This window comes from Mandrillus leucophaeus, unplaced genomic scaffold (assembly GCF_000951045.1).
Source record: "Mandrillus leucophaeus isolate KB7577 unplaced genomic scaffold, Mleu.le_1.0 Scaffold436, whole genome shotgun sequence".
NCBI lineage: Eukaryota > Metazoa > Chordata > Mammalia > Primates > Cercopithecidae > Mandrillus > Mandrillus leucophaeus.
Window position 1 is genome coordinate 2,212,976 of NW_012104654.1, and position 12,790 is coordinate 2,225,765.

General features: G+C 40.2%; 1 protein-coding gene across 1 annotated transcript in view; it reads right to left on the reverse strand.

Annotated features, from left to right (window-relative positions):
- The window catches only part of LOC105549394 (chromosome unknown open reading frame, human C2orf80), a 23,399-nt gene extending 13,524 nt beyond the window's left edge, over window positions 1-9,875 (reverse strand). The window contains exons 1-6 of the mRNA XM_011993909.1: window positions 9,756-9,875; window positions 6,720-6,849; window positions 5,773-5,854; window positions 2,749-2,831; window positions 907-994; window positions 437-508 (exon numbers count right to left, since the gene is read on the reverse strand). Of these exons, the coding sequence (XP_011849299.1) occupies window positions 437-508; window positions 907-994; window positions 2,749-2,831; window positions 5,773-5,854; window positions 6,720-6,760 (366 nt within the window). The 5' untranslated portion in view covers window positions 6,761-6,849; window positions 9,756-9,875. The remainder of the gene's footprint in view (window positions 1-436; window positions 509-906; window positions 995-2,748; window positions 2,832-5,772; window positions 5,855-6,719; window positions 6,850-9,755) is intronic.
- Window positions 9,876-12,790: the final 2,915 nt, after the last annotated feature.

Genomic DNA, 12,790 nt, shown 5'->3' on the forward strand with positions numbered 1-12,790 from the left:
GCGCCTGTAGTCCCAGCTACTCAGGAGGCTGAGGCAGGAGAATGGCGTGAACCCGGGAGGCAGAGCTTGCAGTGAGCCAAGATCGCGCCACTACACTCCATCCTGGGTGACAGAGCGAGACTCCATCTCAAAAAAAACCAAAACCACAGCAGAATAAAATTCGGCCCCCAAGCCTGGTACTCTCTTTGCTGCCTCTTTGCTGACGCTTCTCAGCCTTACATGAGACACATTTGTTATTACTGTGTGATCTTTTACATATGAAAGGCATTTCATAAACATGTTATTCAGGTAAGAAATGATTATGTCTGGTTTTGTACATTTTGATGCAAAACTGTTATTTCGTAATTGATGTCTGAAAATACGACATTATACATTTATACACTAAATAAATTCTCTCTAAAAATCCCTTATATTGACAATCCCGGGTCACCCTTACCTTGATGGTACCAGAACTGGCAGAAGAATCAGCCCCATAAATTCTAAAGACTTCCTCAATCGGGATACTGTTCTGTTAAACAACAACAGCATTAACAAAGTATGATCATACCATGGCTTTTCTTTTATTACAACACAAAGCTAGTATAGCTCCAGCATGTCTAAAACTGTGCTTGGGTATCATAAGTACTAAATACAGTAAATAACTTCTGATCAATGGATGAATCAGTTTTCCAGATACCAATTAGTTATGTCTCTCATTCTTTTTTTTCTTTGCCTCTTGAATAAATGTTTTCACATACAGTTTAGAAGTTAGTCTTTTTATTACGTTAAAAAATGAAGCATTTACTATTAGTAACTCCTAAACATTTAGAAACATTGGTTGAAAAATAATGTAAATATTCATTACTGTGAAAATGCTCAGAGTAGATATGAAATATTCATATAGGCAAATAATATTCTTTTCCTTACCATTAAGATTCCAGCATAAGATGATAAAATCATAGCTTCTCGTTCTCTACGATTGGGATACATGGGTCTGCCACGAAATGGCATTTTCCTAATGGGGAATAGGAAATACAAGTGGAGGATTTATTCTTATTCTTTTTGATGCCTGCTGAGGTTGTGATGATAATCGATAAGTAATCTGCAATGGCTGTGTGCTATCCGCTTGTTTATCTTAATAAAACTGATGTGATTGTTCCTCCATCGGTGAAATCCAAACTTTGAATTTTTAACCTTCCAATAATGGTGATGAATTTGGCCTCATCTATCCATGTTTTCACAGCAGTCAAAGACTGGCAGACTGGCCACTGTGGGGAATGTTTACGGTTTTGCGAACCATTATCCTTTCCCGTTCTTGTGGCAATTTGCTTTGGGGGAACTACCTAACCCCACTGTAAGCCTATATGCTTCTAGGGGAGCCCACTACACCCCTAGATTCCAAAAGTGAAAAATACACTGTGGACTGAGCTCTCAGTGTATTGCACCTCCGCTGCACTGCCACTGTCCAACCCTAGACAAGTCAGGTAACAGCCACTGAGACACAATTATGTGATGAAAATATATATATATGTGTGTGTGTGTGTGTGTATGTGTGTGTATATATATGTGTGTGTGTGTGTATATGTGTGTGTGTGTACATGTGTGTGTGTGTATATATATATGTGTGTGTATATATATATCTCCACCCTTCCTCTGATAATGAAATAGGCTGAAACTAGGAATGATGTTCACTCTGAGGAAATGGAGTCAAGAGGTAGATCCATATGACATTGTTTGAGTTTTGAATTAAACCATGCCTAACACAGTCCTACCCGTGGACTTTTCAGATTCAAGGGCAATAAAATCTACTCCCCACCTTTTTTTGCTTAAGGCTGTTCAAATTGGATTTTCTGCTCATTGCAGCTAAACCCTGTTACATCTCTCTAGGATCAAGTGTGTAGTCCAGAGCCATTGAGTAGAAAAAAAAATAACAGGCCTCTGGAATAAGCGATTTGATCCTGTCCTCATTAGTTCTGTGTTCTTACCAATTGAGTGAATCTGCCTGTACACTCCCTACACACGACAGAAAATGCCAGTAATCCCAGAAAGAAAATTATTCTGCGCTTCAAATAGCTCAGCTGAGATACATATCTGCCTAAATGCTTAAGAATTTGTGTTTGGTAGTCCTTAGGAAAAGATTACAGCCTTTAACCGTAGAACTGACTGTTTGAAATTATGGCATGTACACAGTAAAGCAGTCACGTTTCTAACACAGAGCATTCTTTATTTTTGAGATGGAGTCTCACTCTGTTGCCCAGGCTGGAGTGCAGTGGCACAATCTTGGCTCACTGCAACCTCCGCCTCCTGGGTTCAAGTGATTCTCCTCTCCTGCCTCAGCCTCCTGAGTACAGGTGTGCACCACCATGCTGGGCAAAGTTTTGTATTTTTAATAGAGACTAGGTTTTACCATATTGGCCAGGCTGGTATTGAACTCCTGGCCTCAAGTAATGAGTCTGCCTCGGCCTCCCAGAGTGCTGGGATTACAGGCATGAGCCACCGCACCTGGCCCCTTAAGATACAACATTCTGTGCAAGAAAGTCTTTTATCTCACAGAAGTCAATTGGTAGAGATGCAAAACATGGAAACATGTAACTTCTTCAAGTTGGCAACTGTGGAGGTTCCTCAGGTGTCTCATTGAAGGGGATATTCACCCTGTAGTGTTTTCAAAGCAGAGTGCCTCATGATGGAATATGTTAGGGCTGGAACTTCCTCTATCGTTAATCATAGGCACAAATTAAAAAGGAAAGCAATAAACCTATTTCAACTTACAGTTCCTCCCACTCCAACCAAGTTAAGTCTTCTGAGGGATGCAGCCATTGCAAAGCAACACTGATGGCCAAGTCATAGTGTGCCTGGGAGCAGGAAGCACAGAAAGCAAAGAAACAGGCTTAGACATTGGCCGAAGTACTCTCTGGACCCAATGACAATGGTACTGCTAAGCCTATTCTAGTCTGTCATGTCCAAAATGGGAAGGATCATTAGCTTTAATAATCTGATGCTCAGACAGATTTTTTTTTTTTTTCTCAGACCTCACCTCACAGGGATGAGTCAGTCAGAAATATTTTGGGATCTTCAGACATTAAATTTATTTCCCACTAGAGCAGTTATCTGATTTCTGTGATTTGGAAATGAAAGGAGAGATCAGTGAAGAATTATAAACTTGGAATCAGAAAATCTGGGCTCAAATCTAGGTATTGCCAACAACTCACGGAATATCCTTAGGTGAGTAACTGATGCTCTCTGGGCCTCAGTTTCCCTAAATTTTAAAATAGAAAAAGGTAAGGCTGGGGGAACAGGGCTGCAGGGAACAATTTCTGGTTCCGTGAGTAGAATGTAAGAAATGTGCTTCCAGGGGTGCAGGGGCAGTGTGGTGAGAATTTGGAAGGATGGGCCATTTTATGTCTACCTGGAGAGATAGCTAGAATCCCAAGAAGCTTCAGAGACGAAAGCTTCATTGAAGCTGGGGCTTGTGGGATGAGAATGTCTACAGATGGGGAAGGAAATCACAGGTAGAGGAACTATAATGAAGCAAGGATGGGGCAGGCGGGGAGCGGGATAGACCTGAGTAAGTGACTTGCTGAGAGTTTTACACACACACATAGTAAAAAGCTGAGAACCAATGCAGAGGCTCATTTTTATCATAGTGACCACCTTTTCCTAGTAATTCCCAAGAGTTCTTGTTCAGTAAGCATATTTACCATTTGTCTATCAAAATATTCCTTCTCTCCTTTCAGTCCCCACACACAGAAAAGGAAGATTGGTTTTGTTTTTAATTATTGTAGAGGCGTTCTTAAGTTTTAACATTTTTAAACAGTGGAGTTATTTCTTCCAGGGACTGAACCAAACTGAACAGGGAACCTAAATGAATAAATAAACAGGAAGAATGGGACCATGACCAGTTGTTGCAACCTGATCCGAGGTTTGACGCCTTGGCATCACCTGTTTGCTCATTTGAAATGCAAATTCCTAGGCTGTGGGCCCACCCCATTTCACCTCCTGAATCAAAACAGCCTTGTAATATGACCTCATTAAAGTTTGAGAAGCACTGCTCTAATCTACTTAATTTATCTGTTTAATATGTGTACAGAGAGAATAAGGCTTAACTGTTTCCTTAGCTCCAGGGTAGTTTTGAAAGCCAGTGAGACTGACTCTACTTTAGTCAGAGAAGAAGAGGAGAGGGGAGTGAAGGGACAGAGTTTTTTTTATTAGTGCAAGGATAGTAAATGGGCAGTGGAAAAACAGGGTGTGCTGATTTCTTTTGAGTTAGATCTTTATATGGTTTCTTCCTTAATTTCTGTGATGTGAACTTTCAGATCCTGAGTCTGGGTTTCAAAATAAATAACACCAAGGATTTTTAGGGTTACTTAATTTATTTGGTTTTCCCCCACTGATGCAAATGGTAAAGAAATTATTTTGAGAACTACGTGATAGCTAATTTTATCAAACTCTTAACTCCACGGATGTAACATTTTGCCTTGCATTGATTTTGCTTTTTAATCTTCTTTCCTAATAGCAAATAACTCTCATGATTTTTATTTTCTCATTCTCTTTTTGCTTTCTGGTTAGTGGGTTGAAATGACCATATGAACAATCTCAGGGTGAGGAGAAGATGAGGAAGAGGACATTTGGGGGATGGGTGTCAATATTAGCCTTGTTTATTGTATAAATTAGATCCTTTTTCTGTCTCTTTAATATACATATAACACAAATATGACTCGCATCAGCATGCCTTTCTTTACCATATCATCTAGAGAGGTGAGTTGCCTTCTTCCTTTTGGGTCAAATTCATTTTCCCGAAGTCTGATGCCAATATAATCTCCCCTTAAAAGCAAGAGAGCAGCATTGAACCATTGAAGTGACACAGGCTCAGTCTGCAGAAAAAGGCTTTTTTTCCCCCATCCCTCCCTCCTCCACCAAAATACAACAGAAGTTGCTGATACTCTGGTAGCTGAGTTAATATTCAGTTTTGGTTTACATGGTAATTCTACAGTGCTGCGGTTTAAAATGTCTAACCATAATTAGCTGAAATAACATTTATCTAAAAATTAAACTCAACTGGAACAGAACTTATAGGAAAGTAAATAATATGCCAAATACCCACACACAGAAATGGTTTTACAAGACCAAAAGGATTGAGACACACTGTTTAAAATAATCATTTGCTTCCCGTGTTAAATTCAAGCAGCATGTCCAAAGTTGATAAATTCCAGATACATAAAATTCTGTAGGTAAGTATTCTTTTCCATAGGTTTTTTCTCTTTAGAAAGCAAATACCCTTAGGAGGAGGAGTGCATGAAAACTTATTAGTGATTGCACTTTAGTTTATCCTTAGCAGATCCTTTCCTAACAGTGACTTTTAAGAAAAGAAGGTAAAATAAGCACCATGAGGAGAGAAGAGAGAGAGGTGCTACCCTGGGAATGTCAGAGAGAGGAAATGGGTGCAGGAAAAGAAGGACTATGGCATCTCCCAGGTTGATTTCGGCACATCTCACAATTTTACGTAAGGTGGAGAATAAGTTTATTTCTGGCTTCTAAAATCTTTTCTTCTGAGTCACTAAGCTTAACTAGATTGATAAAAATTCTTAAATTTCTACTGAAATTTCAGGATACTTTAAAGTAGCCTAAATGTATTCTTTGGATATAAACTTGTATTTATATCACTTTTGAAATTCCAAATCTTTGGATGAGATATGTGGAAGAGTTGGCATTCCTGATCATGGTTTGTTCTTTACTATTCTATTGGTCTCTAACATGTAACACAAATATGACTCGCATCAGTGTGCCTTTCTTTACCATATGATCTAGAAAGGTAAGTTCCCTTCTTCCTTTTGGGTCAAATTCATTTTCCTGAAGTCTGATGCCAATATAATCTCCGCTTAAAAGCAAGAGATGAATATGAATTCACATACATGTGCATACACATATATGTGTACACGTGTACTATATATGAATTCACATATGTGTATACATGTATATATGTACATACATGTAAATTCATAGTTTCTTCTAGTATTTCTTAAGGGCTTGTTAAAATAAAATTATCTTAGAAGGCCAAGAAAAGATATTTGATGGGGGTGGTGATAGCTCTTTTATGAAAAGGGTATTACTGTTGTGTCTATAACATATATGAGATAGAACATAATCTTTCTTTTTTCTTTTTATATGGTTTGTGATCTTTCACTAACATTCGTTAAGTACAAGTCAAAGAAAAACTACCATGGGAGGAAAACATTTCTTTCAAAGGAAACTTGATGTTTTCTGTGTTTGTTTTAAAAATGGTCAGATGTCAAGAAAAAGGAGATGAATTTCTTAGTCAATAAGGCTGACAATAAAAGAGGCAGAGCAGGAGGCTGCAATTCAGATGCTGGGCCCTTTCAGGAATCTCTCGTATACCTTTTACCAGCAGAGGCAGACCCTTTCAACGGTGCATCCTGCCTACACAGGCTGACTGGGACATAGGCTCAGCTCTCAGGCTCTAGAACGCAGATGCCTTGAATGTGCAGGCTGCCAGCAGAAACATCCTCCCAAAAGTTTCAGCATCCTGCCTTGCACCACATGTGAGGCCTCCCTGGCAGGAGACCGAGAGAGGCCAGATCACCCTCTGATTTTCTCCTACCATGCAGAAATAGATTCTTCCTTTGATTTTTACCCGCTGCCAATACGTATTCCAAGCCATCCATGACATGAAATCCACTGAATGCCAAGTGTCATAAATGAAAGTTATTCTCAATCATACTTACAAGAGCTTTTTCATTTCCTTCTTTATGAGCCTTCTTTCCATGTTAAAGACTTAGCCAGCTGAGCAGGTATCTGCAGCTAACAGTACACTTGAGATCCTGTGGGAAGGCCTCGCTTCTCTGAGCCTAGAGGCTACAGCAGCAAATCAGAGAGAATTTGAGTTAGGGATGCTATCACTCCAAATACCAGTCATGGAGTCCTAGGCTCTGGAAGGGATCCGAGGGAGCACCTCATTCAGGCCTCTTATTCAGCAGATTCGAGGTCAAAAAGCTGCCTGGAGGCTCATGCACTGTACTTTGTATTTATTTGACACCTTTTATTCCTTCCAAATTTTTCCAGCACTTAATTACTTAATTTACTCTTCCTTGCAATAATCTAGCAAGTAAAACCAAAATGGTTTGTGTAATAGCTGATGAGACTATTTGGGCAGAACCATCCAAACTAGATGGATGTGATCCATCTAGATCTAAATGCGTTTGGGTTTTTCTGTGAGCATAACTCCCAGTGAGTTCACCCTGGCTCAGTGGCTCATAATGCAGTTTTCCATAGACTCCATCTATACCCTCCTATGGCCAGGAGGTCCTTGGAAGAAAATGTGGTTATGGGAAATATGTCTTCAATTCCCACCCCTGCACTGAACCAGAAATTGAAGATCAGGTGATGGGGTCAAAAGAGGTCTGAAGTCATCAAAAAGGAGTCTGTAGAAAATCATCACTATTGAATGGGGTACTCAGGGAGAGGTATAAATAGGGTATCTATCTGTGATTTTTTATTTATTATTAAATTTATTTTATGGTTGGGCCACTATCTGTATGTTTTATTTATTTTTAAATTTATTTTATGGTTGGGCCACTATGACCAAATAGTTGTTCAGACATTATCCCGGATGTTTCTGGTGTTTTTTGATGAGATTATCATTTAATTCAGTGGATTTTGAAAGCAGATTGCCCTCTATCTGAGTGAGCCTTGTCCAATCAGTCAAAAGCCTTCATAGAACAAAAGACTGACCTCCCCCATGCAAGAAGGAATCTGCCAGTAGGTAGCCTTTGGATTCAAACTGCAACTCTTCCCTGAGTCTGCAGGCAGCTGGCCTCCTCTATCAGATTTTGGACTGGCCAAGACCCCACAATCATGTCAACCAATTCCTTAAAATCAAAATATTTGAGCAAAAGAGATGGTTAAGCCTATACTGCACCGTGTGTGTGTGTGTGTATCCACACACATCCTGTCGATTCAGTTTCTCTGAGGAACCCCAATACTCAAATATAACAAAATGTTAGTAGTTATTGACTCCAGAATTCTAAACCCATGGGTGTTTATTATACTACCCTTTGTACTTTTAAAATTGTACGTGTATTTAAATCACTACTCTAAAGATGATTGGAAAACAAACTTTAGACACGGTTTTTTAAAAAATGGTACCATATGAGCTTCACTTGATTCAGCTCTACTAACAGTAAGCAAAGAGCAAACAGGATGGTGCTGATCTAAATAAAGTATTCCCTAGTCCACCTTCGTTATTTTGGATAATTTTTTTTTTTTTTTGAGACAGAGTCTCGCTCTGTTGCCAGGCTGGAGTGCAGTGGCACAATTTCGGTTCACTGTAACCTACGCCTCCTGGGTTCAAGCGATTCTCCTGCCTCATCCTCCCAAGTAGCTGGGATTACAGGTGCATGCCACCATGCCCAGCTAATTTTTTTGTATTTTTAGTAGAGACAGAGTGGTGTCACCATATTGGCCAGGATGGTCTCCATCTCTTGACCTTGTGATCCACCCGCCTCGGCCTCCCAAAGTGTTGGGATTACAGGCATGAGCCACCGTGCCCGGCCATTTTGGATCATTCTTGCTGCTGCTACATCTGCTTCAGTTTTTGGGGAGTGAACGGGATGTGGATAAGATGAAAGTGGGAAGAAAGTAAGAGCATTTCACAGGAAATTGATTAAGTATCAAGACAATAATATTGCCCCCTACAGAGTCAACGGGGAGAGAATGCAGCAAGCCATAGAGGTGGCCCCATTGCCTAGAGAAGAAAGAGCACTGGACCCAGGAAAGCCACACTCATTGACGTGGCTGTGCATCTTCTGCTTCCCAGCCTCAGGTATTATCCTAAAAAGATGGGCCTGGCTAACATTGCCTAGAGCACTTGTTACCCCAACATTCTGTAACTCTATAAAGTCTGGCATGCATTAAAATTCTTCTGATTCAATAATTTGGAAAAACATTTGTTGCTAGACTATTTGGCCTATCTCAATTCCTTGAAGGGGACTAAGGCACACTTAGCATGTGCTTTAATCCATTCTTGTCTTGTAATTCTGAGCAAGCCCTTTGAGTTTCAGACTTACAAGTTATAATATTTGCGTTGCTCGGTTGTTGTGACAGCTTCCTCTTAGATCATCCCTCATCCTCCCCATCCCCTGCCCCCCCCCACCGCCATTCAATATAGTATAATATGCAAAGGTTTCAATCTTTAAAATATGAGTATATCCCACTCCCAAACCACTAAGCTGTAGATCAGAAGACCCTGTGAGGCCACCAACTAGCTGTGCACCTTGAACAAATTAATTTGCCTCTCTATGTTTCTTCATTTCTTCCTCTGTAAAAAAAAGCATTGCATGATTGGAGAGATTCCTTACAGCTGTAGAAGTGAGTGATTTATAGGCATTTAGTAGCTACGCCTGGTTTAAAGAAGGCCATTTGCACAGACTCTAATTCAGCTAGATTTGAATTCTGCCAGTTACCCCTCTTCTCTGACTATAGAGCTCTAAAGAAAACAAGACCGCTGTGTGTTTTGTGTGTGGCTGAAAGCACACACAAAAGAGGTACTGGAAAGATGTCAGCTGTCTCAGGCTTTAACTGTTTCATAGAAACAATTCCCTAGAAGTCAGAGCCCCCAGATTCTATAGGGATATCATTTCCTGGAGAATATCTGCACATTCCATGCAGGTTCCCTGCTGCACCCCTGCAATCGTGGTACAGGTCTCTTGGGCTATTCTATTAGGTGCCTGCTCTTAACAAATTCCCCTTTGAGAATTGCTCACCAACCGGAGACCTATTCCAGTGCTTTTGTTCTTTCTCTGCTTCTGGAGGCATGCTGGAGCATCCGCGCGTCTCAGACTGGTGCTCACAGACATCAGGATAACATGCTTTTTCCTGGTTGCTAGGAAACGGTGAATGAATTAAAATCATTTGTTTTTAAAAATACACTCCCCCACGCCCACCCCCATTAAGGGTTGAGGGAGGATGAAAAGTCATATATTTGGGACAGGATTCTGATCCTGGCCTGAAGTTCACGTGTCTTTTTACCTGAGTAGGCTTGTGTTTCCCATCTAAATGATTAATTGAAAAGCCAGGAGGATGGGAGGAGTTTACCTCCCCTGGAGTTTTTTATAGCATTTGGCTGCAGACATAGGAATCAATTGACTAAGCAAGGATTGCTGGGGAAGCTAGTAAAACTCTGACTCCTACATACTTAGGGTGCCCCAAAGTACCCAATGACGCAAAGATCATTCTGCTTGGTGAATGTCAACACAAAACAGTGGCAATCCTGAAGAAACATCACCTGGGTTCAAACCATCACCATCTTTCTAATGATAAATGAGATCCCTGTCCACACACCTGCCTCCTTGTCTTAAACACTTGCTCCCTTGCTTAAAGCTTGCTAATGGTTTCTGTCTGTGTCTCCTCTATACCACTAGACTGGGGGCAGAGTTTGTTCTTCTGGCCCATCTACAGCTGGGTGTCTGTTGTTGATACCTCTTAATCTTTATTTCCACTCCTTTCCACTGGCCAAGTAAGTCAGTTGATTACCTGAGGTCGCATTATGGAAGACACTGAAAAAACCATAGATTTGGAATTTTCTAAACTAGTTGTTCAGTCCATATTGAGTTTATGTTGTACCTAGACACTTCTGGGTTTGGTGAGCCTGAAGTTTATACATTATGGGGACCCTGTTTAATAAAAACAATGCAGAATTGTAAATATGAAACTAATACAAAATTGAATGTTTATGTAGAACTATTAATCACAAGTTACAAATTTTAAAGAGTTGAAAAATACCATAAACAAAAAATCAGTATTAATATTTTCATGATTACTAACTGCCTAACATACTCTAAAATTCCTTTTTTGTTTACATACTCTTTGATTATCTCTTAATAGGACCAAGATTTCATAGTATTCTCTATAGAGAAAATTAAAAAATAATTCAGTCTCTCCTCTACTGTGACTGTTTACTATTTATTTATTTATTCATTTATTTTTTGAGCTGGAGTTTTGCTCTTGTTGTCCAGGCTGGAGTGCAGTGGTGCAATCTCAGCTCACAGCAACCTCCGTCTCCTGGGTTCAAGTGATTCTCATGCCTCAGCCTCTCGAGTAGCTGGGATTACAGGCGCGTGCCACCACATACAGCTAATTTTTGTATTTTTAGTAGAGACAGGGTTTCGCCATGTTGGCCAGGCTGGTCTTAAACTCCTGACCTCAAGCGATCCGCTTTGGCCTCCCAAAGTGCTGCGATTATAGGCATGAGGCACCGCGCCTGGCTTGTCATTTTATTTTTAAAGTAAAACTTGTTCTTAGACAACAAAGCAATGGTAACTTTTGAAGCATGACCTTTTATTCTCTCCAATTGGGTTAGTAAATAATTTTCTTGGTTATTTTGTTGCTATTATTGTTTTTAGGAAGGTATTTCCAAGGGTAGCACTTCAGGATGAGTTGTCTCCTTGAGTTTGTTGAGAAATAAAAGGTTGGGTAAGGCCAATCATGTCAGGTTTCCAAAACATTTCTTGGAAAAAAATTAAGGTGGCCATATTAACTGTCTTGTCTTCACTGCGTTCTTCTTGAAGGCAGAGGCTTTGTCCTATTGGTTTTTGTCCTTGATGAGGTCAGTGAATAGAACAGATTCTCCCAGTTTCCTGCCAGCAGCACCTCTCACACTGAGGCTGAGAAGCATTTCTGTCTTTAAAGAATTGCAGTGTAATAAAAAAATGAAAATAAAAAGTCAAAATTGGTTTGTAAAAACTGTCATATATTTTAAATGGTGAATTCAATACAAAAATATTTGAATTATAATGTAATATAAATGTGTTATTTACAAAATAATAGGAAGAAAAGGATATGAATCCATGGTGATCTAGAAATAAGATATGTTTAAAGTTGACCCATGAAGATTTTTGTGTTTGTTTTCTTCAACACCAAGTGTAAATACAATTAGAATGATGTCAAGAGTAGGGTGACTATGAGGTAGGGACAGAATAGATCACCTGGCCTGTCACTTCATCCTCATCCACACTCTAAGTCTACTTATTAGGTCCAGATGTGGTGGCTCATGCCTGTAATCCCAGCACTTTAGGAGGCCAAGGTGGGTGAATTGCTTGAGCCCAGGAGTTCCAGACCAGCCTGGGCAACTTGGCTACACCCCGTCTCTACAGAAAAAAAACAAAAAAACAAAAAACTAGCTGGCTGTAGTGTCACGTGCCTGTAGTCCCAGCTACTTGGGAAGCTGAGGTCGGAAGATCACCTAAGTCCAGGGAGGTCGAGGCTGCAGTGAACCACGGTCACACCACTGCATTCCAGTCTGGGCAACAGAGTGAAACTGTTTCAAAAAAAGAAAAAAAAAAGTCTACTTATTAGATACATAAGCTATTAAAACACCTTAAGATAGAAAGTGGATGTTATAGAACTTGTATGTTTAAAATATTGCCTATTAAGCCAGGCGTGGTGGCTCATGCCTATAATCCCAGCACTTTGGGAGACCAAGGCAGGCAGATCACTTGAGGTCAGGAGTTCCAGACCAGCCTGGCCAACATGGAGAAACCCCATCTCTACTAAGAACACAAAAATTACCCAGGCATGGTGGCACATGCCTGTAATCCCAGCTACTCGGGTGGCTGATGCATGAGAATCACCTGAACCTGGGGGGAGGCTGCAGTGAGCCCAGATCATGCCACCGCACTCCAGCCTGGGTGACAGAGACTCTGTCTCAAAAAAAAAAAAAAAAATTGCTTATTGGATATAACGTGGGTATATTGTCTTCAGTAGACCTTGTAAAATTAGACTGATTTTATTACTCCTAACT